This window comes from Barbus barbus (genome assembly GCF_936440315.1).
Source record: "Barbus barbus genome assembly, chromosome: 12".
NCBI classification, from domain to species: Eukaryota; Metazoa; Chordata; class Actinopteri; order Cypriniformes; family Cyprinidae; genus Barbus; species Barbus barbus.
This window is the reverse complement of record NC_136740.1, coordinates 27,479,498-27,505,037: the sequence shown is the minus strand read 5'-3', so window position 1 is coordinate 27,505,037 and position 25,540 is coordinate 27,479,498. Positions and strand designations below refer to the sequence as shown.

General features: G+C 35.9%; 1 protein-coding gene across 4 annotated transcripts; it reads left to right on the top strand.

The window, feature by feature from the left end:
• Positions 1-8,645: 8,645 nt before the first annotated feature.
• LOC306878387 (neural cell adhesion molecule 1-like) lies at positions 8,646-21,387 on the top strand. Of its 4 annotated transcripts, none has more exons than XM_079430716.1 (16): positions 8,646-8,860; positions 10,018-10,089; positions 10,899-11,096; positions 11,214-11,351; positions 13,249-13,392; positions 13,478-13,595; positions 14,314-14,468; positions 15,302-15,435; positions 15,671-15,788; positions 15,906-16,073; positions 16,159-16,278; positions 18,037-18,164; positions 18,280-18,445; positions 18,546-18,741; positions 19,787-19,912; positions 20,294-21,387. In XM_079430716.1, the coding sequence occupies exons 1-16, from the start codon at positions 8,788-8,790 to the stop codon at positions 20,331-20,333; spliced, it is 2,094 nt and encodes a 697-aa protein (XP_079286842.1). In that variant the 5' UTR covers positions 8,646-8,787; the 3' UTR covers positions 20,334-21,387. The 4 variants fall into 4 exon arrangements, with proteins under 4 accessions (XP_079286842.1, XP_079286841.1, XP_079286844.1 ...); XM_079430715.1 differs by having other exon boundaries at positions 8,775-8,860; positions 13,478-13,610; XM_079430718.1 differs by lacking the exon at positions 19,787-19,912 and having other exon boundaries at positions 8,775-8,860.
• Positions 21,388-25,540: the final 4,153 nt, after the last annotated feature.

The following is a 25,540-nucleotide window of genomic DNA, read 5'->3' as shown; positions in this document are numbered from 1 at the left end:
GATTTTTGTTCAATAAGAAACAAATGGATTTGTATTTGTTTTAAAATATATATTTTATTGATATTTTATGCTTTGTGAAATTTCATGAGGACATCAAGACTGCGTTATTAAGAAAATGGTAAGACACTATAGGCAAAAACTGTTTTAGGTATTTATTATTTTATATTTTTATAGACATCCCAAAAAAATGAATAAAAAAGAAAAAAACATACAACTAAATTACTAAAATTAAGGTGAAAACAAAAAATAAAAATACAGGAGACGTGCCCCCTTAGAAGTTATTCAAGCTGCCTTTTGCATCAAATTTCTTCCGTTAATAATACAGACACTGAACTATTTTTAACAACATCACAACCAGTCTGCTACATCTTATTGTTAGCTCAGTATTTACTCTTCTGCGGCATTCGTTAATCCTGTTCGTATTTATTCGTGTGGTTTTATTTACTAGTGCTGAAATGCTTTGGTCTTCCTGCTATTGTCTGAATGATTATCTTCACCTGTGTGATAAGATGAGTCTTTACATTCAATCAGATGGACACCACACCTTTGTTTTGACTACGCACTAATGTCCAACAGCATGGCAGAGACGAGCAGCTGCAGTGACACTGACGTCAGAGGAACACATGCTTTATTCTAAAAACATAAACTTTACTTGTCTTACAAATGCTGTGTTGATAAAGTGCAATAACCTAAAAGCCGTAACATTCAAAATTGCCTTTCCTTTTTGTGTTTGTTTAATTTATAGTGATACTGGGAAATATTATAAACTATTTCTAATCATAGTGAAAGTTAAAGTTTACAGTGACCTTTGCGCTAGTTTCAAGCCAGATATTTTGTCCTTGACTGTCCACTGTACGTCATAAATACACTGTAGTAAGAGAGGACACCTTCCTTCCTCTAATACACCAATGACACGTACTAGGAAACTATATATAGCTGCCTTCTCTATTTTGAGTTACAAAGTGTATTCTTTATAGATATCCTGTAGTGAAGTTTAGATGGGCTTCAGTGCCAAGTGGTGGAAGTTTCTATTAACTTTAAACAAGTGGAGTAATGCACTATACATAAGTTTGAATGTTTAGACTACTGTTAATCTCATCAGTGCATAGTTTTAAAAGCTAGTGCACCTCAGAAAGGAATATTTTGGCATAATTTACAAACCCTCATGTCTTTATAAACTTTTCTCTCCCATAGAATGCAAAAGAGATGTTTTGAAGAATGTCCATGCTGCTCTTTTTCAGTTAATGATGCCAATTTTTTTATTACTATTCTTTGAAGTTTTATATCACAAAAATAAGTTGCTTTGGTTCTGAAGTTTAAAGTGCTCAAATATAAAGAAATATAAATTGGAATATAATTATTTATTTTTTTTGCATAATCATGGTAATTACACACTTTAAGTGCTATATAGCACCTGTCACCTGTGCTATGTAGAACTTTAACATGAACCCCGTTCACCTCCTTAGATTTTAGATATGTTTTCAACTCTAATATGTTTGTTATGAATGTGAATTTACTACAATGGCAAAAGCTGTTTTGAACACTTTCATGTTTTTCTGAGGTCAAAAAGTCTCACCCTGGAATATTTCCTTACACGGGGTCTTGGGGGCAAAAAGATTGAGCACTAAAATTTTCTGAGCTATATTTTCTCAAAACCTAGAAAGTAGAAACCTAATCATTCCGATAAAATACATTTATTTAACATTTTTGGAAATTATATTTCTGAGCTATAGTTTTCAATAATAACCATTGGTGATTTTTAGAACCACAATCATTCTGATAAATATGCGTTCTTGTCTTTATAAAGTAATAAAGCTAAAAATCTCTGAGCTATAGTTTCCAACAGAAACCTAATGTTACGAGACGAGACATGAGACATACGGATCCATGTGCAAAGCTTTATTAAGAGATGTGATCATGAAACAGGCATGGATTCAATAATGGCAAACAGGTACAACACAGGCAAGACAAAGAGTAATCCTAGGACAAGCGTGGGTCTTCGATCAACGAACAATATTCATCAGGGCAAGGCAATGAGAAAATCCAGGTACACGAGCAACAGTCCAAGCGAGGTGCAAACAGAGTCCGAAACAACAGGCAAAGGGTTAATCCAAGATACACAGGCAGGAGATCAAGAAACAGGAAACAACAAGGCAATACGAAATGACTAGACTTAGACTAGACCTAAAAACTAGGACTGGAAATGTGAAATGGCTCCATAGTGTCGCTATCGCTAGAAGAGTGATATACGCTAGACAATACTCAGCAATCTGAAAGAGGAAGTCCAAGGCTTATAAAGCGTGTCTGAATGGATTCAGCTGTGTATGTGTAATCAGTGCATTCAGCTGTATGTGTGCAATCAGTGCAATGGATCATGGGAACTGTAGTCTGGAGTCACATGTAAAAGTCTGTGTGGTGCGAGAGGTAATGTAAAGAGAAGACGGCATCTGGTGGTGAGCAAACGGAAGTGTATGGACAGGATTCGTGGCACCTAATCATAATGACACGTTAATTTATTTTATTAATTAATTTTTTTCCCCCTTTTCTGGAAATTACATTTCTGAGCTATGTTTTTCAATAGAAATCCATGGGTTTATTTTTAGGATGTGATTGTCCACTACAAGAAATTTGTAAGTTCAATCAGTTGAAAAATATCTACTCTAAGATAGAACAGCTTGCTGGATGTATCCTGACAGCTCGGTAAATTACAAATTTGGTTTCAAGTTAAGGATTTTGCCAACCCAATAAAATGAAATAATGTCTATCCATTTATGGCATCTACCCACTGTCTTTATGGAATCCGTATGTTTGCAAATGTAATTTTAGGCTGTGTGTGTAGATATCGCAGGAGTTTGTCTGGCGTCTGCCTGCTCTTCCTGAAGCATCTGTTCACGCCCAGTGCAGCTGTCTCAGACAATAACTTGAGCGCCTGCGTGCGTGTTTACGTGTGCATTTCTTATTAGCGTGTTTTTATTATATGTCAGCACTACGCTACTGGCTCCAGACTAACACCCCATTGTCTGTGCAACTATTGTTTGTTTACTAGGCCGAGAGAAGGACAAAGACGGGAACAGCTGCTGGTCTACACTTCTGGGAGCTGGCGTCGTGTGGCATCCCCAAACTGGTGGGTGTGGGCTCATTGTTTTGGGGGTCTTAAAAGGGAAGTTCCTTCAATCTGCATTTTTTGGCAAATGCTTGGGACATGTACAACAGATCATCTGAGCTTCCCTGAGATCCTATTCAAACATTGAAAAGACATTATAATAAAGATCTAAAATGCACTAAAATGTAGAGAAGTGTTGAAAAAAAGACAAAAAATAACCTTCTTTTCATCTCCCACTGCCCAGCTTTGAAAGCACATGCTCCCTCATAATGAAAGAAAATGAGTGGGGCCGATTATCACACTGATATGAGGTCTTAAATGGGTGGACTCGTTCCCAGAGGCCCAAAGGACCATTGCATGAGACCATGCATTGCCTCTGATTGACCTGCTATCAAGCATCGAGGTGCCAGTTGGCCTCATTGCTGATAAGGTCAGAGGTGTGGAGGTCTCTCCGAGAGAACAGGAGTGGCACAGATCTCGCAGTTGGTGGCAAACCAGATTGTATAGTGCCTTTGTTGCTATACCGAGAGTATTTTGAATGGGTTTCAAAGAGTTCTGTCAAAAATAAAAATTTGTCAGCATTTACTCACCCTTCAGTGTTGTTTCATTTGTGAAACACAAAAAGAAACATGTTTTTTTATCTATAAAAAAGAGCAAATAAAGCACCAAAGAAGTAGTCTAATACAGTGCAAAAATCTGTGAAGCAATGTCAGTTATGTGGTGGCCATAAAAATGATGGTAGCAACATTGTAGGTTTTATGGTTAAAATGGTATACATTTCAATAACATATTGTTCCTTGGTCACACTTTATATTAAGGTTCAATGCTCACTATTAACTAACTATTAACTACAACATTTGTCTCAATAAAGTCCTAATTTGCTGCTTATTAATAGTTGGTAAGGCAGTTGTTAAGTTTAGGGGTAGGATTAAGGGATCTAAAATATGGTCATACAGAATAAGGCATTAATACTGTATGTGCTTTATAAGTACCAAGAAACAGCCAATATGCTGTAATATGCATGTAAATAAACCACCATTCTTGAAATGTCTTTTTTTTCCCCACTATAAATTATGATAAAGATGACTTGTTCTTCAAAACTTAAAAACAAAAGAGGTTAATTTAACAGTACTGTAAAATCTGTAAATATTTTACTGTAAAATATATTTTTACTGTATAATTTTTTCTAGTCTTTTACTGTTGAAATTACAATCATTTTATGACTTGTGCACTATATTCCAAATCATCTGAAGCCATACAATAATAGATAAACCCATTTATATTGTGCTCAATCACTGCCAAAAAGAAGACATCCTCCACAGCGGAGCATTATATAAAACTTCTTATATAGGTCACAGAGCAATTGGGGTAATTGAAGATGCTCATGCTTTACAGAAAGACAGAGAATTATTCACATCAGTAAAGTGGAGATTTCATGTCAGTCTTTCTGACTGATTTGTCATTTGTTCTTGCCTTGAAAACATATCAGAGTGAGAATAGCAGGCAGTAAACTTGCCACTTATCAGTCATGTAGACCTTGACCATCACCTTTCTTCTGTTATTTCAGGGAAGCTTTTATCATGTGTTACCTGGATGATTCCATGACCTTTGTGTTGCTAATGTAACATTTGAAATACACCACTCTGTAATTTTGTCAGTGTTAGTTTTAATTATCAAACTGTCAATATACAATATCAGTGATTTAATATTTTTATCTAAATAATTTTTTACAACCACAAAATCTGCCCTGAACTTTTATATTACAAAGCTTTATAAAAAATATAGCTTTCTCTGTCATTTTCAACATTCTTGTGCAATGTATGCAATGCTTTGTCAAGCCAACATAAGTTTGATTTTGAACTTTGTTTTATAAATGTTCCTGTAAATAAAACTTAATATTTAATAAACATTCAATAAAATATTATTTAAAAAATGCTGTTTGTACACATATTCTAAAATATCTTGCTAGAATAAATGTTTAGTTTTGTTGGCTATTGTACATATTGTAACCAAAATGAAAATCATCATGTAAGTTAGATCTGTTTTCAGTAAAGTGCTTTGATGTTGTTGTTTTTTTAATTCATTAAATGAATTAGACAAATTAGCCAAAATCAGCTAAAATTCATTGGTGATCACTGATACGTGAGGGTACATCCCATGGGTCTAAAACAACGGCTATTGTTTTCTGCAGGCAAACGTGCTGAGCTCTAATTTATCAGAGCAGGTGAGTCAAACTACTGACATTGTTCTGCTAAAGACAAAAATAACCTTTTGTTTGTTTATTAACCATCTCTTCTGCTGATTACACTACTACGATACGTGACTGTAATCACTGCATCCTTTAGGAAGACATGCTTGTGTTAGAATGAAGACTTCCATCATTGTAATGGATTGTAACTCATTGAATCTCATTTCTGATTTGTTGAACACTCCTTTTTTTGGTCACTACAGAATTTTCACACTTCCGTTATATTAATCCATACCATTACATTGATTAATAGATTAGATTTAAATGTATGTCATTTTTAATCAAACAAACAAAAATATGACACAATTTTAGCTTAGAGGGTAGAATGCATTCTAATTCACACATAGAGAGAACACATTTGAATTAAAAACTATTTACTGATATATAGTAGTCGTGACACCATCTTCAAGGCTGTAATAAATTGATGAGATATAATGTTTATAAATGGTTTATGATAAATATTTCATCTAAAAAAATGTATAGTTCCAGACAAGATGCAGATGTGCCTGGCAAAAGGGGTGTGTTTTTTTAATGCTGAAACATTTGGGTTTTCTCTCACGAATGGAAATGCGTTATTTTGCAGCTATTAAGCGGTTTGGTTGGTCGGCAAGTTTGCTTTTTTTCGCAAACTTGATCTCTTGTGGCATCCAATTTATATAATATTAGCCCTAAATAGCATTTTAAATTAGAATTAGTGTATCCCAAATTGTAGCAGGCCTTCTGAAGTGATTATCCCAGAGTTTACTTTTTCTAGAAGAAACTGAAACTGCAGATCCATGCATGCTCTTAATGGTTAATATTGTCCACAACACATGGACCCTTTTCACAGACTGTGATGACGTGTTTCAGCGATCATCGGCATTGTAAATCATGTAGAGTTTGATCAAATGGAAACGCAAAAATATCTCTATACTGCTATAGAAGTTTACTTTGACGACTTCTGCTTCAGAGAAAAGCGTCCATTGTGTGTTGGACAGGGATTCGATTTGAAACAGAGATTGTAGATCGCCCGGTGTACACAAAGAAACATTCAGGAGCACAGAAACTTGTCAGCGCTTCCTTGTATATTTTGGTTAGGCTATATTATTTCCGCTCAAAATTCCCTTTTCATGTTGAATATAAATGTAATTTTGTTTCTTTAAAGGGTTACTCCACCCCAAAAAGAAAATTTTGTCTTTAAACACTTACCCCCATGTCGTTCCAAACCCGTAAAAGCTTTGTTTGTCCTCGGAACACAATTTAAGATATTTACATTTACATTTAGTCATTTGGCAGACGCTTTTATCCAAAGCGACTTACAATTGGGGAATACAAAAAGCGATTAATCTTGAAGAGGCAATCAGACAGAGGAAGTGCTCGTAACACCAAGTCTCAGTCATTGTTCAAATAAGTACAAGCTAGTAAGGGAGGGAGAGAAAGATAGAGGGAAAGAGTGAGTTTTTTGTTTTTTTGAGTTTAGGATGAAGTCAAGTACTGCTGAAAGAGATGAGTTTTCAGTTGTTACTTGAAGATTGACAAGGATCCGGCATTCCGGATAGGGATGGGAAGATTATTCCACTAGCCAGGAATGGTGAACGAGAATGTTCTGGAGAGTGATTTTGAGCCTCTCTGTGATGGTACCACAAGGCGTCGCTCACTAGCAGATCTCAGACTTCTGGAGGGGATGTAGGTTCGTAATAGTGAGTGGAAGTAGGAGGGTGCTGAGCCTGTGGTAGTTCTGTATGCAAGCATCAGTGTCTTGAACTTGATGCGAGCTGCCACTGGTAGCCAGTACAAGGAGATGAAGAGAGGTGTAACATGCGCTCTTTTGGGCTCGTTGAAGATCAGCCGTGCCGCTGCATTCTGAGTCATTTGTAGAGGTTTGATTGTGTTTGATGGCAGACCAATCAGAAGAGCATTGCAGTAGTCCAGTCTAGAAACGACAAGGGCCTGGACAAGAAGTTGTGCAGCATGCTTTGTCAGAAAGGGCCTGATCTTTCTGATGTTGTGTAGTGCAAACCTGCAGGATCGAGCAGTCTTTGCAATGTGCTCTTTGAAGGTCAGCTGGTCATCAAAAGATTACACCAAGATTTCTGACCGAAGTTGATGGGGTAATCATTGATGAGCTTAACTGAATCGTGAAGTCATGCTGTAGAGTCGGAGTGGCAGGGAAGACAAGAAGTTCTGTCTTTGCCAGGTTGAGCTGTAGGTGATGTTCTTTCATCCACGCCGAGATGTCCGCCAGGCAGCCTGAGATCCGTGCAGCTACCGTTGGGTCATCTGGTTGAAAAGAGAGATAGAGCTGTGTGTCATCGGCGTAGCAGTGATAGGAGAAGCCATGTGCATGTATGATGGGACCCAGCGATGTAGTGTATGTGGAGAAGAGGAGGGGTCCAAGAACAGATCCCTGAGGAACTCCAGTGACCAGTTGATGTGGTTTGGATACCTCCCCTCCCCAGGTCACCCTGAAAGATCTATCGGTGAGATAGGATTCAAACCAGCGAAGTGGAATTCCAGTGATGCCCAGTGATGAGAGGGTAGACAGGAGAATCTGATGATTGACAGTGTCAAAAGCAGCAGAGAGATCCTGCAGAATGAGGACTGACGATTTGGAATCAGCCTTTGCAGTTCGCAGGGCTTCGGTGACTGAGAGTAGCGCAGTCTCTGTTGAATGGCCACTCCTGAAACCTGACTGTTTAGCATCCAGTTTGTTGTACTGTGAAAGAAACCGTGAGAGCTGGTTGAAGACAACTCGTTCGAGTGTTTTCCCTACAAATGGAAGGAGAGAGACAGGTCTGTAGTTTTCTAAAAGAGAAGTGTTTAATGTAGGTTTTTTGATCAGTGGGGTTAGCCGAGCCTGCTTGAATGCTGTGGGGAAGATGCCTGTAAGGAGAGATGTGTTGATAATGTGTGTGAGTGCAGATAAGATATTTTGGATGAAAACCCGGGAGGCCTGTGACTGTCCGATTGACTGCCAAGTAAATAACACTGTCAAGGCACAGAAAAGTATAAAAAAAAAAAAAAAAATAGTCCATCTGCCATCAGTGGTTCAATCTGAATTTTATGAAGCGACAAAAATACTTTTTTGTACTCAAAGAAAATAAAAATAACGACATTTAATTTCTATTTTAGTCAGTGGCATGTATGTGCATGTGTTTCTTTATCTTCCACATGCTTTTAATCATCTTCAATCAAATGTAAGATCGTGAGATAAAAATATCTTCCTCCATCAAGTGTCAGGGGACGGCAAGGCTAGCTTCATCCGGTGCGCAGGAGGGGAGGGCCGCTGGCGTCTGATCGGCGGAGCCCGTCTCCACATCCCTGCGCTTCATCGTCTGAATGAAGCATCGGGAGTTCTGGGGTCAGATCCTGCAGATAACCAGGTTCCTGTCTGTCTCTGTCATAGCATATAAAATCATGGGGAACACGTTGCCTGTTAGACTTCAAGAGAGGTGCTATGGAAGAGATGACTGCAAGCATGATGATGCTCAGGCTGTGTGGACTCCTTCTTATATGCTCAACTCTAATAGGTAAGCAAGAATTTACTTCCCTAATATTTGACTGTGTTTCATTTCTCTGTTAGGTTGTTTTATATGACATCAGAAAAATATTCACATTTTCAGAAATGTGTATATAAATATAGCCGCCACATATACAATATTATTTATTATTTTTTGTTTGGAAGTATGGGATTTATTATACAATTTAGATTTTAAACAAAGCAAATTTTAATATTACATTTTAATATAAGGTTTTCACTCATATACGGACAATATCATTTGTGATGAAAAACGTGGATTACATCCAAAATGAGCATTTTCAGCATTTGATTTGTTAATCTACAATTTTTATCTCAAGTGTGCATATACATTTTATTAAAATACATTTCATCTGTATATAATTCTAATTTATCCTATTTGTTGTTGTTATCTGAATTTTATGTTTCTCTTTTTATTAATAAATGTATTTATTGAATTGTTTATTTACTTATTTTTTTAACTGATGTTTTTTTTTTCTCTTGCTATGAAAATTGACATGGCATAAACCAGAGGATGACTCAAACTATATTTTTGACACATAATTATTTCAATAATTCAAAATCAAAGTGCAAAATGCAAAATGATCAAAATGCATAAAAACAACATATATATATATATATATATATATATATATATATATATATATATATATAAATGCAGATTACATACAATATCCCTTTCTCGTGTGAAGGAGAATATTTCCCTTTGAAAAGAAAACCGTGTTGCTCTGTTCTTTGTAGCTGGATGTCTTTGATCGCTTCTACAGGAAGAAATATTGCTTTGCAAGGGAAGCCGGTCATTTCCAATGTCCATTTACTCTTTTCCTCATCTGTAAGCCAATATTAGCAGCAAAGCTATTTGTGGTAGTAATGCAATAAAACGATCCTTTGGAGTGAAAAAAAAATCTGGATTAAAGCTGATTTGATTAAAACACAAATTCTTAAAAATAATAGGTTCCTTATTAAAATATGGTTCCAATGAAGAACCTTTGATATCCATGGAACCTAAAATGTTCTTTACACAACCGAAAAAAATCACCCGAAATGTTCTTTGGGGAAACCAGAATTTTTGTAACCCTTTTTTTTTTTTTTAAGAGTATAGAGCTCATTTGTTAATAATTTGTGGTTATATGTTTTATTTCATTTTAGATGCTCAATTAGACATCATCAATAGTGACCCAGATGTGATGGTGGGAGGCGAAACTCTGCTCTTGTGCAAAGGTTGGTGTGTTTAGCACTAAGAACTGACTAATTGACACTAATAATGCCCCCAAATTATATCTGTACAACTAATTCACTTAAACATGTCTTAATGCAGTTGCATTAGCTACAAAATATCAGACTAAGTGGAAATAAATGATGCTATTTCGGGAACAAATCAGAGCTCAATGAGTTCTCCTCAGCAATACTTTTTGCTTTCATTTTGAAGTATCATTTTGAAAAATGTTTTTGTGAAGTAGTTTGTTTGAAAAGCTTGTTTGTGCTTCTTTAAAATAAATGGCACCTGGTTTGATGTTTTTTTATTTTTATTTTGTCCAAATGCTTTTGGAGGCCTTTGAATGTCATACAACAATCTGTACTAGTCCAAACATTTTTTAAATTGCTCATATAATGTTACTGTTATAAACTAACATATAAAATAAGAAGGTGTTGTTTTTGGTGTTAATCTGTGAAATATTACAATATTGCATATTAAATAAATACAAAGTATTACAATAAATATTAAATATTACAATTATAAATTGTAATATTATCCATATATTGTCATCATTACAGGCACAAGTTATTGCTGCCTACCACATTTGTTGTGTCTGCTTAACTGAATAAATGACTTTAACTGACCACAACTTGTATTATATTATATCTAATTAATGCCATATGGAAATTCATACGCTCATCTCTGGCTGATAACAGAATGCTTCCCAATTGTAACATTGAAACAAGTTGTTTTTGGAAAGATGTTTTTAAACATATGTACTGTGAAAAGTGAAAATTATTTTTTCTTTTCTATGTTCTGTTGCGTGGTTCAGCTGATACAGAGGGAGACATTCGTTGGTTGAAAGGTGATGAAGAAGTTGATGAAGATCGCCATGTAGTCGAGAAAACTGATGAGTCCTCAAGTAACCTGATCTTGAAGAACGTTGAATTTGATGATGCTGGAATATATACCTGCGTGTTTGAAAATGATAACGGCAAAAAGAATATGAGCTACCAGATCCATGTCTACCGTAGGTTCCCTTCTTCTGGTTCTTGTTCCTGAAGACTCATATGTTCCTGAGCACATTTACTTTTGAATTCACAAAATTTGTGAATAATTCTCATGTGAAATTTTGTCCAACAATCAGAAACACCGGACTTTGGCACCACACAGCCGTACCATGAATTTCTGGTGAACCAGACAGTGACCATTCCCTGCGTGGTGTCTGGGAAGCCTGCGGTGGAGATTCACTGGTTTCGGAACGATCGCATCGTGAATGATGACGGTAGGGGGGATGGCCATGCTGCAGGTTCCTCTGCTCTTTTATGTGGTATGGGGGTCTCCTCACCTTCCTAGCTATCAATGATGCCTGTAGATGGCAGAATGGCAGGATGGCGATGGTGGACGATCCGGCGATGGGGTGGGAGGGGCCTGTGCATTCGATCTCTGACCGATTTGCAACCAAATCGAGAGATGTTTCTTGCTAGAAGTTGGGAAACATCTGTTAACAGTTTGGTTTAGTGCAGGGGTCACCACACTCGGTCCTGGAGGGCCGGTGTCCTGCAGAGTTTAGCTCCAGCTTGCCTCAACACACCTGCCTTGAAGTTTCAAGTACACCAAGCAAGATCTTGATTAGCTGGTTCAGGTGTGTTTGATTAGGGTTGGAGCTAAACTCTGCTGGACACTGGCCCTCCAAGAACAAGTTTGGTGACCCCTGGTTTAGTGTTTTTTTCTTCCTGTCTGACAGTGAGGCCAAAAGAAACAGCTCCAAAACATCAAGCCCTGCCCCATTTCAAGTAAATGCCCCCAATGACAACCTTAATGGGACAGTTCACCCCAAAATGAAAAGTCTATTATTATTTACTCACATTTCTCCTTTTGTGTTCCACCAGGTTTGGAATTATATGAGGTCTCTTTGGAAAAACGTACCTGTGGCGACATTTCTACTTAGTGATATTATGTTGTTGCTTACATGTCTCACAGCTCTTTCAGTGTGAAATGTCCAGTGATTGGCGCTAAATTCCAACCGAAAAACAGATGAATCTGGCAGCGTTTTATTGCATTCAGTATTTACATATCTCAAACACTTGAAATGTCTAATGAGTGGCTAATGAATCTAATGAATCGCGTTCGCTAAGATGTTTCATTCCGTTCCTTTTTGCAAATTTCACAACACTTTCAAAGTGAAATGCCCAGTGCAGCTAAAAGCATGTTCAGTTTTATCCAAAACAGATGAACATGAATCTGGCAATGTTTTATTACATTGGTTGTTGAATGTATCGACAAACTGAAATGTCTGGTGAATGGCACTGAAAATGCTCTATAAAAACCCCTACTACCTTCAATTATCTATTAACAAAAGCAAGCATGAAATAAAAACACGCTTTTTTTGCTGAAGCAACCATGCCATTTTAACTTGCGTCTTTGATAGGCCAGAGGAGAACTGGCCCCCCAACTGAGCCTGGTTTCTCCCAAGGTTTTTTTTTTCTCCATTCTGTCACAGAGGGAGTTTTGGTTCCTTGCCGCTGTCGCCTCTGGCTTGCTCATTTGGGGACACTTAATTTCTAGTGATTATCGTCAATTTGATTTCGCAGATACTATTTAAACTAAACTGAGCTAGACCATGACATCTCTGAATTCAATAATGAAATGCCTTAACTGAAAATTGAGTGTTTAATCTTATTTCTATACATTACGACACTATATCCTCCAATTTGATACTGTTAAGTGCTTTGACACAATCTGTATTGTTAAAAGCTCTATATAAATAAAGGTGACTTGACTGTAGAGTGTTGAGTTATATTTCTCGGGACTTGTTACTAAGCACTCCACATCGAAAGTTCAGTGCGGTACCAGGTGAGCTACTGAGCAAGTTTACAATGTAAGATAAGCCAGATCTATGGAGATGCAAACGTACTGTGCAGGGACTCAAAATGAACCGGAATCATCATTTCTGTGAGAAGTAATAAAAGCTGTCGGTGATCGCGTTGGAATTTTTGGAGAGCATGTTTTTCCAGTGAGCCTATTTTGCTAAATAAGGATACAAGTTTTGGTTTTGGGGTGAACTGACCTTTTAAGAGTGTGCGTGTGGGCTTTTAAAGGCTTTGTCTCATGAATTTAAAGTAATACTATTGCATCTTTGACATTCCTCACACTCTACCTTCCGTCTTCTCTTTGTATAGGACAGGGTCGTCTCAGAATCAAGTCAGATAACTCTCTGCAGATTCTGGGAATTCAGCAGGAAGACAGTGGAACTTACACTTGTGAAGGCAAGATCAAGGAACGCCCAACAAAAAGGGATCTCCAGATCACTGTTGTTGTTAATGGTGAGGACATTAATCATTTTTGTTTTTAATGTGGTCAGGCTGAATATATCCTCTTAATATCTGCTTTACACATCCCATTCTCCAGAGCCACCGACCGTCCTGATTCATCAGCACAGAAAAAGTGTTTTTGCTGGACCCAACACCACTGTGTCTATATCCTGCCCGGTCAAAGGAGTACCCCATCCAAATATTTCATGGATAGTGTATGAATATCAATAGTAGATGCTATAATATTTTCTTCATGCTTACTATAATCTTTAGTCTCAGTCTTTTTATATTTGTGAATCTGCTTTTGAAGTTAAAAGTTCTAGTTCTTACATGTTACATGCAAATAATCCATCCCAACTACTGCTATGGCTCCATTTCAAAATCTAGTGCGCTATCTACATAGACAACATAATAGGTATTACCGACAAGCTGCTTGCTGCCTTTTAAGAGACCTTCTTTAGGCCAATTTCTAAGGCAAGGCATGTTTATGTGCATTGCACATTTCATACACAATGGCAGTTCAAAATGCTTTACATAAAAGCGATGCATGAGAAATAAAAATTACCAGAGATAAAAAAGGGAAAAATTGATTTAAAATGTATTTAAAAGAAATTATAAATTGATCATGAATACTGCAAAAATTGTTCAATCAAGTAATAAAATTACTGTTTTACCCATAAGCATTTTTGTGCTTATGTTGTTAGCTTAGAATCATATGCCAAATTTGATTGAAATCAGTTGTAGACGGCAAGGCAGCTCACTAATGTTTGGAACAGAGCCTATACGGCATGTGTTCACACATAATCTTTAGCCTTAGAGTCCATCTTGCTGTTTTGTATCTTTTGTCTCTTAGTTGTTAGCTTTCCTCCCATTTGCGTTGTATTAATGAACAATAGAGGCAAACAGACTGTGTTTCTGCATCTTTCCCCTCAGCCCTTCCACCTCTGACGACTCCCGTTACAAATACAACTCTGATAAGAGTGAGCTCACCATCTCTGCAGTGACAGAGAGTGATTTTGGAGAGTATGTCTGCACGGCTACCAATAAGATCGGGGAAAACACCGCCACGTTTATTCTGGATGCCTCTGGTGAGACAAGGCTCTGCTAGATGGCTTAAAACGAAGTAGTGTGTTTGTACTTTGCTGAAAGCACAGGCATCAAATGAGGGCAGCAGGTGTGCATAGTATGGGTTGTGTCAATATACAGTACCAGAGTTTAACATGATTATCAAAATTGATGTTTACTATCCTAATAATTATCTTTATGGCCAGAAAGTTTTAGCAGTTAGCACGTACTAGTTGTAAAATGTTACATAATGCATTTTTAGATTGGAACACCCATTTTTCATGATCCAATCAATCAATTCTTGAAGAACAAAATCAATACAAGCTTGTTTCTTTCTGAATAGCTCGTTTCACTTCTTAAGTCAAATGGGTTGTGAAAGGTGTATTATGCTGACTGTAAACTATGTGTTTACGGCTACACTGTTTGTTTTTTCCTCTACTTTATTGGATGTCCTTTCTTGGAAATTTTGTTTAGCCAAAGATTTATTCCAAGAAAACATTTGTCTTCTTGAAGTCAGGCGTTTACTACAGTCACAAACACAGATATGGGGAATTTGGTGCCATGCAAGCATCAAATTTATACTCTCCAATGGGCCAGACCCAAACAAAACCCATTTTGACTCATTTGTAAAACATAAAAATAGATAATAAATGAATATCTTTCCACAGTAGTTATATATTTATGGCTCTATGTATATATTTCATATTTATGGATTAACTATTGAAGATAGGTAGGTTTTTTTTATTGGAATCGACATGAGAAATTGTCTTTATTCACACCTAAAATGTTCTACAATGATTGCCATTTTAGTCATGCATAATTTCATTAAATATTTGTCGTATTGATAATTTTTCAGAGCGTCCAACTGTAGTTTTGGATCAACCCAAGCTGACGGTTATTCCCGGAGAAACTGGATTTGTGATCTGCAATGCCACAGGACATCCAGCACCAACCATACAGTGGGTCAGGAAGACTACCAAAGAAAAAATGGTGAGAAACATCAAAATGTTTGTTTGCAATTTCAAAAAACATTTTGGAAATATGTATATGAATATGCATGGGTTAAGGGAAATATTATTATAATTGGATTATAATTGATGGTGGTGGCGACTAGGAGGGATTCTATATCTACAGGAAGTTTGACCGACGTACTCTTCTCTTCAGTCTTAATTACTTTTTCCTGTCTCTTATTGTCTTTCCTGTTTGCACGAACATGTGTGGGCAGACAACGGTGGAGGGTTCTGAGCTGATTCTTCAAAATGTAATGCCCTCTGATGGCGGCTTGTACTCATGCATAGCCAGCAATACGGCAGGAACAACCACTGAGGACTTCCAGCTGATAAGTAAGGCTCTTGTAGTGGCTTCAGTAATGGCTAACAAACTTTTTTGTTGATATTTTTAATTTCTGCATAAACTTTCAATCTTGCTTCTCATTAATAACTTTGTTCCTCTCCCAAAAGCCTGGCCTGGGACACCCACTAAGTTCAGTTTAGCTGCGGGGCCCTCATCTTCTGTCCTTATCCAGAGTGCCTCAGTGCAGGATGGAGGGTCCTCTATTACCCAGTACATCCTTCAGTGGAAGAAACCGTCTGACAACACCTGGAGTCAAAGCAGTGTCAAGCCCGCAAGTAAACAAGTCACTCAGAGAAGTGAAGTTTATGTTTTGATGGTTTTGTGAATTCAAATGTGTGATGAAAACACTTACATTTGTAGATCCCCTGGTGATCACGGGCCTTGAGCCGTACACAGAGTACTTCATTCGTTTTGCGGCCAAAAACTCTCATTTCCAGGGGAACTTCTCCACCGAACATAAGATCTTCACACAGTCCCAACGTGAGTATCAGCAGAGTACTCTTCTGTCTGTTCACTTCATCTGCTTCATATCCACCATTTTTGATGTTGATAGCTATTATTAATATTATGACTTTTTATGCCATCGGCCAGCCACATGTAATCTGCACCCAATTTAGCATGCAGCTTATAACAAATAATGCATGAGAGGCTACATGCATTATTTGTACTTTCTAAAAAACAAAACATTAATTTGTCACACCATTTGGATCATTAGGACTATATAATATTTGTATCTGTATCTACATATGTATCTGTCTGCAGATTCCGTTTTGGCCTGGCTATTGGTTTATAGACCCAACTATTATTTTTCAATAATGAAATACATTTTAATAATAAATTTTTATTGCAGTTGATACCATGTCATGCTGTCATTCTTGTCATGCATCAATGCCTGTTTGCTCATCACATATCTTCATGATTTGCTTCCGCTGCCTATTCTTCCTCTAATTGCCACCTGCTTGATGATGACGACTTGTTCCTGGTCCCGGGGCCCGTCCATTGCCTTATTCTGACCTTCCTTTGTAGAGGGTAAATCAAAATTTTAAATGCATACATCTCCAGTTGATAGGCTAAAACACAAGCCTAATTGTTTACTGTGATATAGATGTGTGAAAATGAGTTTATCTGCATGTTTTCAATGCTGGAGAAACCGAGAACAGAGAAAATTGCTACATCAGGGTTCTTTCAGCTTGAAAACAATGTCGGTCTGCAGCTCTCACACATGGTGAATAATATACTATAATATACTCTAATAACATACTATAATATACTATACTATACTCAGTAATAATTGAATCATTTTGGAGATTATCCACTGGATTGTCAATTACTTAAGTATGATGCTGACAATAACTTTATGATATAATACAGAGGCCAACAGTGAAACATTAAATATAGCATTGTTAGATTAACTAGGGTTGGGTGATAAAAATTCACAATCATTTTAAGGTACTTTTTATTTGGCCAATGACATCACACACTTTTCTTAAATTTAACAAACAGTCTTAGGGTTGGTAAATTTGATTAATTTCTGTGATTCAAAATCACTCAGTCACTGATGCAGTGATTTGTTTTTTTATCTCTTCCTTATTAAATAAATTAGTACAGAAAACATGCATTTTAACTGTATCTTTACTGCTTTTTAGTTTTTGCGTTAAACATTTTAGAAATGAGCTGTTTAAGAACAAATTAAATATCAATATTTAGACTACCGTTCAAAATTTGGGGGTCAGTAGGATTTTTTTGTGTTTATGTTCATTTGTACTTGAATCCTTTTGAAGAAGAATCCTGAAAAAATTGTATTACAGTTTCCACAAAAATATTAAACTGTTTTCAACATTGAATCAGCAAATTAAAATGATTTCTGAAGGATTGTGTGACACTGAAGACTGGCGTAATAATGTTGAAAATTCAGTCAAAAATTAATAAATGTTAAAATATATTCAAATAGAGAACGGTTATTTTAAATTTTAATAATATTTCGCTGTTTTTATTTTTATTGCATTTTTGGTCAAATAGATGCACATTAGAGACTTATTTAAAAGAAAAAAAATTAAAAGAAAAATTGTACCAACCCCAAACTTTTGAATGATAGTGTACAACAAATATCATCAAAATAAAATAGATATAAAATAAAAGAATACATTTTTTAATATCAATATCACCCAGCCCTAAGATCAACCTGTTACACTGTTTCTTTGTTCCTTTTATCTGATGTTTCCTCTTTCCCTCGTGTAGGGGAACCTGACACCCCCATTCTGTCTCTGAGCGAGAAAAAGCTGGACAAGGACTCAGTCTCCATCCCCATTAAACAGCTGAAAGATGGAGGCTCTCCCGTCCTACACTATGTTGTACGCTACAAATGGGTCAGTCTGAAGTCTAGCCAAAAACTTCTCACTTCATCTCTGTAGTTTATGTATTTTTCATGTTGTACGTGGAGTACAATATATCTAAATGTTAAATGTCACTCATTTGGAATAGAACAAGGAGAATGAGGAATGGACTGAAAAAGAAATCCCTGGAAATGCCAGCAAAATCCAGCTGAACAATCTCCAGTACGATGCTAACTATCAAATGGAAGTGTATGCAGTAAACAACAATGGCTCCTCCTATACTGCCAAAGTTAACTTCACCGTCCCACAACCTGGTAGGATTTATTAGAGCAAACATAATAATATCGTGCATTATGTGCCTAACAAATAGTTCACCCTTTTAGTGATATGATTTGATTTCTCTTTTCCTTGCAGTCAGTCAGCCGGCGTTAGGGAAAGGAGGTGTGGTGGGAATTGTAATGTTCATCTTCTTGGTGCTGATGGTATCAGTAGATGCTTTCTGTTGCTACACCAACCACTGCGGCTTGCTTAATTTCCTCGCTTACAAAGTATTTGGACACAAAGTTTCAGAGTCTAAAGGGATGGATGAAGAGGCCAATAATTCCACTGGGTAAGACAACTTCATGCTCAAGTACACATGCTTTAGAGATTGACAAAAGGACTGTTCTTTTCTGTCCTAGATTTCCAACAAAGAGCCATTGTTTGCACATAATGTTAGTTTATGGTGATTGCATATAGTTCTTCAAAGGAATAGTTCACCTCAAAATTGAACCCCTCCCTCAATTTCAAAAGTTTTCACACAAGAGGGTGGATGGAAAACGTTCCAAAATTGACAAAAAGCACACTAAAGGTGTCATAAATGAAGTCTAAAAGACTTGTATGAGTCTTCTAAATTCATATGATGAAAAGTCCTCACATAATTTTCATTTTTGGGTGAACTATTCCTGTATGTAAGGTACATGCACATCAAGAAAGTGCAAAGATTTACTTTGGTATAGAAGTGTAAATAATTAAATAATGTTAAAAAAAAATAATTATATTCCTCACTACTGTTATGAACTGGAATTTGAAAATAATAAGCAATAATAATACTAAAAAAATAATTTAAAAATCAAAAGCTGATTATAATTGAAATAACACGTCTCAATAAGACTGTATAATGTTCAAAGTAAAAGTTGAGACATGCTTTATGAAGAATACAGGGTTTTTACCTACTTTCTAAGAACCATGTTTAATGTTAATTTCTACACTAAATTAGAAATATTTTTTTTACTAGCATAACAACCAAGGTAAATGTATTCTATAAATTAATAAATTAGATTAAAAAAATACATATTTTATATCAGAATAATATTTTTAATTAATGCATTTTTAACTAACAAACCAAGATTGTTAAATGCTATTAAATAATGTTTTGAATATTCTTTTTTAGAATACATATGATTAATAATTCCCAAAAAGCTCCTAAAGATGTTTCTTAACAATTGCCCTTATGAACTTTTGATAATATGTCTAAGATGGTGCCTAAGATTTTTAAACTTAACATTTTCTATCTAAAAGACCAATTTTAGAGCTTTGCATTTAGACGGATTTGCTGTTTCCTGTGTGTGATTCCACCCCCCTAAGCTTCAGTTCTCTTGTGTCCTTTGATACAGAGACATGAAGCTGAGCGGACTAACACTACCACGAGGCAGCATCCCAAAGCTTCAGTCAGCTAGTGGGGCAGTGAATGGCGTTCATTCAGAGGTCACGTGTGACAAAGCGCCTCTTACCAAATTCGAGTAGGTGCCAACCTCAAAGGGCTGAATGCAGCTGGGCATCAAAGCTGTCATTCACAAAAAATGGCATGTGGACTTTATGTTATGCAACCAGGTTTAAAGGAATAGTTCACCCAAAAATAATTTACTTCTCAAGCTGTTCAAACTGCATATGACATTCAACTAGTAAACAATGAGTAAATAATCACAGAATTAAAATTTTTGGTGAACTATTGCTTTAAATCACAATTTATGCCATTTTTTAACTCATTTTTCACTATTTTCTCTATTATCCATTGCCCCAGAAAACAAACAATCCAGCTGCCTCACTAACACAGAAAACAGCTTCTATTTCCTCTATCACATTCATTGTAGAAATAATGATATATTCTCTATTTTGTGTAGGAAGAAACCAGAATCTGATGATCCAACAGCAGAGGCCTAAAGGAAGATATTATACAAGACACAATTTGAATTCACAAAATGAAGGAACTTCACTCTTAACTCGTGAGATTATGAGTGAAGTGTCATTTTTTAAAATACTCCATGTAAGCTATTTGTATCCCAAAATGTTTAAACTATAGGTGCTATGAAACATGGCTCAACCAATAGCATGAGTTGTGGGGCGGGACCATCTGTTTGTCCGACCAATGACAGATGGGGAGTGTTTGAGAAACCTATTTGTAAGATATAAAACTTCATGCAAAAAGTGATGCAGTCTGGAACAAACATACAAACATCATAAAGGACGACTGTTATTCGCAGGAAAACGTTCAAGTCCCGTGTGATTTAGATTGTACTTATTAACTTATTCACTTTCACTTTCATTAAATTGTGCTTGTGCTACGTACGTATATGGAAATGTAGGAGTATTATGAGTGTGATCCAGCACTGTAAATACTGTACATGACAAATGCTGCTGCTTGAGCTGAATGTATGTCAGTAGTGAGCAGATAACAGCAAAATACTTTTTTTCTATAAATATGCTGTTGATGTGCTAAAGTGTAATATTACTATCATAATGGGAGCATAATATCATAGCATAGCATCACTAGTGTCGTGTTAATTTATTGCGTGTTTAACATATGCTTGTAGCTTGTATACTATCTTGAAAGAACAGTTGAAAGAAAGAACGTCCAATGGATTTAGAAAGACATGAATTTTCAGTTTAATGTAAATGAAAATGCCTTTTGTAAAGATAAAAATAACTGTTAGATATAGATATTACTTCGCATTTGATTTGTTTCAGCATCATATATTGTTACATTTATGAACCATGAATGAATGATTTGGTCAAGTGATGTTAAATGTGGATGTAAATACAGATGCATGCAAAAAGATGTAAATAGAGATTTATTAATAGTTTTTGATCTTCACTGTACATTGTATAAATTATTTCATTGTATAGTGTGACCCTATAGTAATTTTGTACTCTGTGTAAATGTATTCATAAATAGACATTTGATTCTTTTAAATAAAAAGAGACTAATACATACAGCAGCAGCTTGCTAAAGCTCTTTATTCACAGTTTCATTCAGTCTTTGTAACTAAGAAGGCTGTAGATCACGGTGCCATCCTCTTGACTGTTGCAACGTGGTCTACAAAACAAAATAAATACATATTAGATAGTCTTTTATTTCTAAAAGGCAGCAACTGGTTTATTTTATTTTTTATTTTTTTACAGTAGCCTGTTATTGCTTTTAGAAAATGGTGAAAAAATGTCTTATGTTAACTAATACTTGATGTCAAATCAGCCAATTCAAGGGGTTTCTAAATCAACAGCTTTTCTCAAATACTCAACATTGCCATTTTTTAATCATTACCTGTCTGAGGTTGATGGAGGAAGCCTTAAGTCTGCATATGTCACATGAATGGTAAGGTTTTCCTCAGACTCAGGTGATTTTCTCAGGTTCTCATAGATCTCCTCTGTGACAGCAGGTGTCTGATCAGAGATGAAAAATGACCACTGTTGATTTAGTGCACAATTATAAGTACATAATCTTCATGTTCATTTCAAATGAGATGAACCGTTCACATTTAATACCATTTCTGTGGGCTGCTTCTTTGATGTAAACCGTTTCCTCCTGTAAAGATGTAAGCAGATAAAGTTTAATTTCATCCTTTTTAAATTCAATAAGCCGTCTAACCTGACTAGATTCCATTAAAAGTAATCATACTGTATTATTATGTGTTAATAGTTAATAATGCTCAGTACTACACTACTAGTCACAACAATTATTAAGTAGTAAGTGCAAGATTTGCGTAAACCGATGTTTGACTGGCTCATTCATAATGAAATCAGAACAGTGCAATACTGAACGCAGTGATGGGGAAGTCATCTAGGGCTTGTGTAAATGTGTAGTGTCATTTACACACAGTACAAACTCATGCAATCAGTTCACGTTTAACACATATGAACTTTATGTTCTCTTAGCATTTCAACAATCCTGTGCATCCACTTACCTTATATTGAGACCAAACATGAGTAACAGAACAGCCATTAGAAACAAAAACACAGCTGTTGCAGTCGGCAAGAAATTTCGATGACTAGGCACTATCGAAACAAACAAATGAATAAATTTGGGTAAACTTGTCTTATGCAATATACCTAGGTGATATTTTCCAAAAATGCGCAGTATGATGATGTTATATCCAGTGTGATAAATAAACCAGTCACATTTAACATTACTGATGTTCTAAATCATAATTTTTTACTCGAAGTTGTGAACTAAAAATGGGAACAATGCCACTCACATGATATTTTTCATGCACTGCGGCAACTATATATACTGCATCATATTTAGTAAGCAATAAGCTTATTCCATTTCAAACACAACCTAAGCATTCTTTCTTTGTGAATGAAATATTCCCTGTTACCTTTGACTTTCAGTGCTATGGCTGTAGAGTTTTGAGAACCCATGTCATTTTTAGCAGTGCAGAAGTACTGTCTATCATCATTCTGACTAGCAGATTTGATGGAGAATTCACGATCAGATCCTATATAAGAGACGTATGCTTCTTTGGTCATAAACCAACTATAGTTTGTCACTGCAGGATTGGCATTGCTCATACAGATCAGAGTCAGTGAGTTTCCTTCTTGTATCTTTCCAGATGGCAAAACAGCTATTTTGACGTTCTTTGGACTATCTGCGGGGAAAAGCAACAGGATCTGTGTTTGCAAGAGAACTTATTGGCATGCAATGGTGCAGATGTTGCATCAAAAACGGTGACTGGGGTTTGGCGAAATCTTGTGTAATCACACAACTTCCTCATTTCGGGGCTTTACAGGCGCTTATTTAACACAGAGGTCTGTAGCAATTTCAAATGCAGCATCTCATACATATATGAACCATACATACTATGTATGAAGCACAAACATTACACTTTAAAATAAGTGCTTTCTATTTTAATATATTTGAAAATGTGGCAGTAGCCATTACTCCAGTCTCAAGTGTCACACGTTCCTTCAGAAATCATTCTAATATGCTGATTTGCTGAAACATTTCTTATTATTCTCAATATTAAAAACAGTTGCGCTGATTAATATTTTTGCAGAAACTGTGTTTATGCCTTAAAAGGTATTTCACCAGATTTTGAACATACATCTTACGTCAAGCAGTATTTCATCTGCTGAAGTTGTGCTGCTGTTCTTCAGACCGCAGGAGTAGTTGCCAAAATCATCGTAAGAGACAGAGGTGATTTGGAGCACACTGTCAGTGGCTTCTGGAATCAGCCGTTGGTTTTTAAACCAGGAAAAAGGCTCTTGTTTTGGGGTGCAGTTTTCTGTGCTGCATGTCAATGTCACAGAGTCTCCTTCATGGATGTGTCCATTCACCTTTTGTGTTTTCATTGTTACTCTAAAAGGTAGAACTGTTAAAGGTAATGTAGATTAATGAAATGTAACCAGAAACCTGTTTAAAAACTAAAAAGACTAGGTTACACCAACATTAGCATCCCAGCATCCCATCCTTTATTGGCACTGATGGTTCCATGAAGAACCTTTACCTTTCCATTGCTCAAAAGTGGAAAAATGTTATTCAGATTATTCAAATGTTCTTAAAAAATGGTTCATTTAAGAACTGTTCACAGAAAGGTTATTTGAGGAACCAAAATGCTACAATAGTATGCTGGAGATAGTGATTTGCTGATATTTTATTAGTCATTGAACAAACATAGCCTTTCATTTACCTGCTACGATGAGTTTTATGCCACCTGGTCCAGTGAATTTTCCATTATAGTAATTGGTTTCAAAACGAAAAAAATATTTTCCAGTGTCACTTTTGGAGACATTGTGTAACTTCAGTGAGCAGTTTTTGTCTTTGTTTGCATAAGCTGCTCTGTTTTTGTACAGCTGGTGAATCTTTGCTGCTTCTGAGTTATAGACAGATATCCCCACCTGTGATCCGTCTTGGTTCTGATGAGCATCTGGCTTGAACCAGTTTGTTGTTTTAACTGTGTGATAATCCGGATAATCAAACGTGCAGGTGAAATCCACAGATGATCTTTCGAAAGCACATATGCTCCCAGGATAGTATGAAACTGACCATGAAGCCACTGCAGCTAAACATACAGACAAAAAAAGGTCACCATTATTCTAATAAATGCAGTGACCAGATCTGACCAAAATGTACAGCAGCAAACTGTTTAGTTGTTCTCAACCAGGGGAATCACCTATAGGCACAATTACAAAGTGGCCACAAAATGGCTTAAAATGATTTCAAATTTAACAAAAGAAGCTTCAAAATAAGCTTAATCAGCTAAAAAAAAACTATAATTTCTACGCTGGGAAACCTGGTCATTTTAAAAGTGTGAAATCCAGACATGGAATTTTTAGAATGCAATAGATTTATTTAATTATATCAAGCTCTTAAATATTTTAACACTTTATCCCATAATCATGAACAATAATATCAATTATTTGATCAGTGTGAACCCTGACATAAAGTCAATTTCTTGTAATGCCTGGAATTTATGGTAATTATTTTATTTTTATTATTTATAATTGTTTTATTTAGTTTGTATTACTTAACTATTCACTTGGCATTTATTTTAATATATTACTTTAATATATATTTAATTATTTTAATATAAATCTAATATATATATATATATACAACAAGTTTGAAAACTAGCAGTTCTGTCAATACAGCAGAAATATCTTTGCCTTATGCTTATATAATATTATCATAGAGTCAAAAAGGCTGAGAACCACTCAATCTATTTAGTAAATAACATAATCTACAAAAAAAAAAAAATAAATACTCAAATACAAAAGCTCACCTGATACAAGCAGCTGCAATGATATGCTGATGTAAAACATGTTTTGTCCCTTTAGCAACTTTGTCTTAGAAGAAAACACTTTCTTTATATGCATCAGTATGTTTCAATCTTACTCCACAACAGGCCTAATATGCTTAAGCTTTCATCAGTAAACGGATATCCTTGTTCCATGGTGGAAAACTTCCCTAAATCTCTGCTTGTAATTTAATATCTTTATTCTATGCTTAAATATGAACAAAAATATGTTTGTTTGGTATGATTTAAATCATGGCAGGCAGAGTCTACATCCATAATGTTTATTTAGTGCAACTCTGCTGATGATTTTTAACTCTTAAACAGCATCTTAAACAGGAAGGGGATGACAGCCGATGT

Bases quoted from the DNA above. Each gene is read 5' to 3' on its own strand.
- LOC306878387 (XM_079430715.1), top strand. From the start codon at position 8,788: ATGGAAGAGATGACTGCAAGCATGATGATGCTCAGGCTGTGTGGACTC. The intron at 11,352-13,248 runs GTAGGGGGGATG...CTCTTTGTATAG, and splicing joins TCGCATCGTGAATGATGACG to GACAGGGTCGTCTCAGAATC. The intron at 15,789-15,905 runs GTAAGGCTCTTG...CTCTCCCAAAAG, and splicing joins TGAGGACTTCCAGCTGATAA to CCTGGCCTGGGACACCCACT.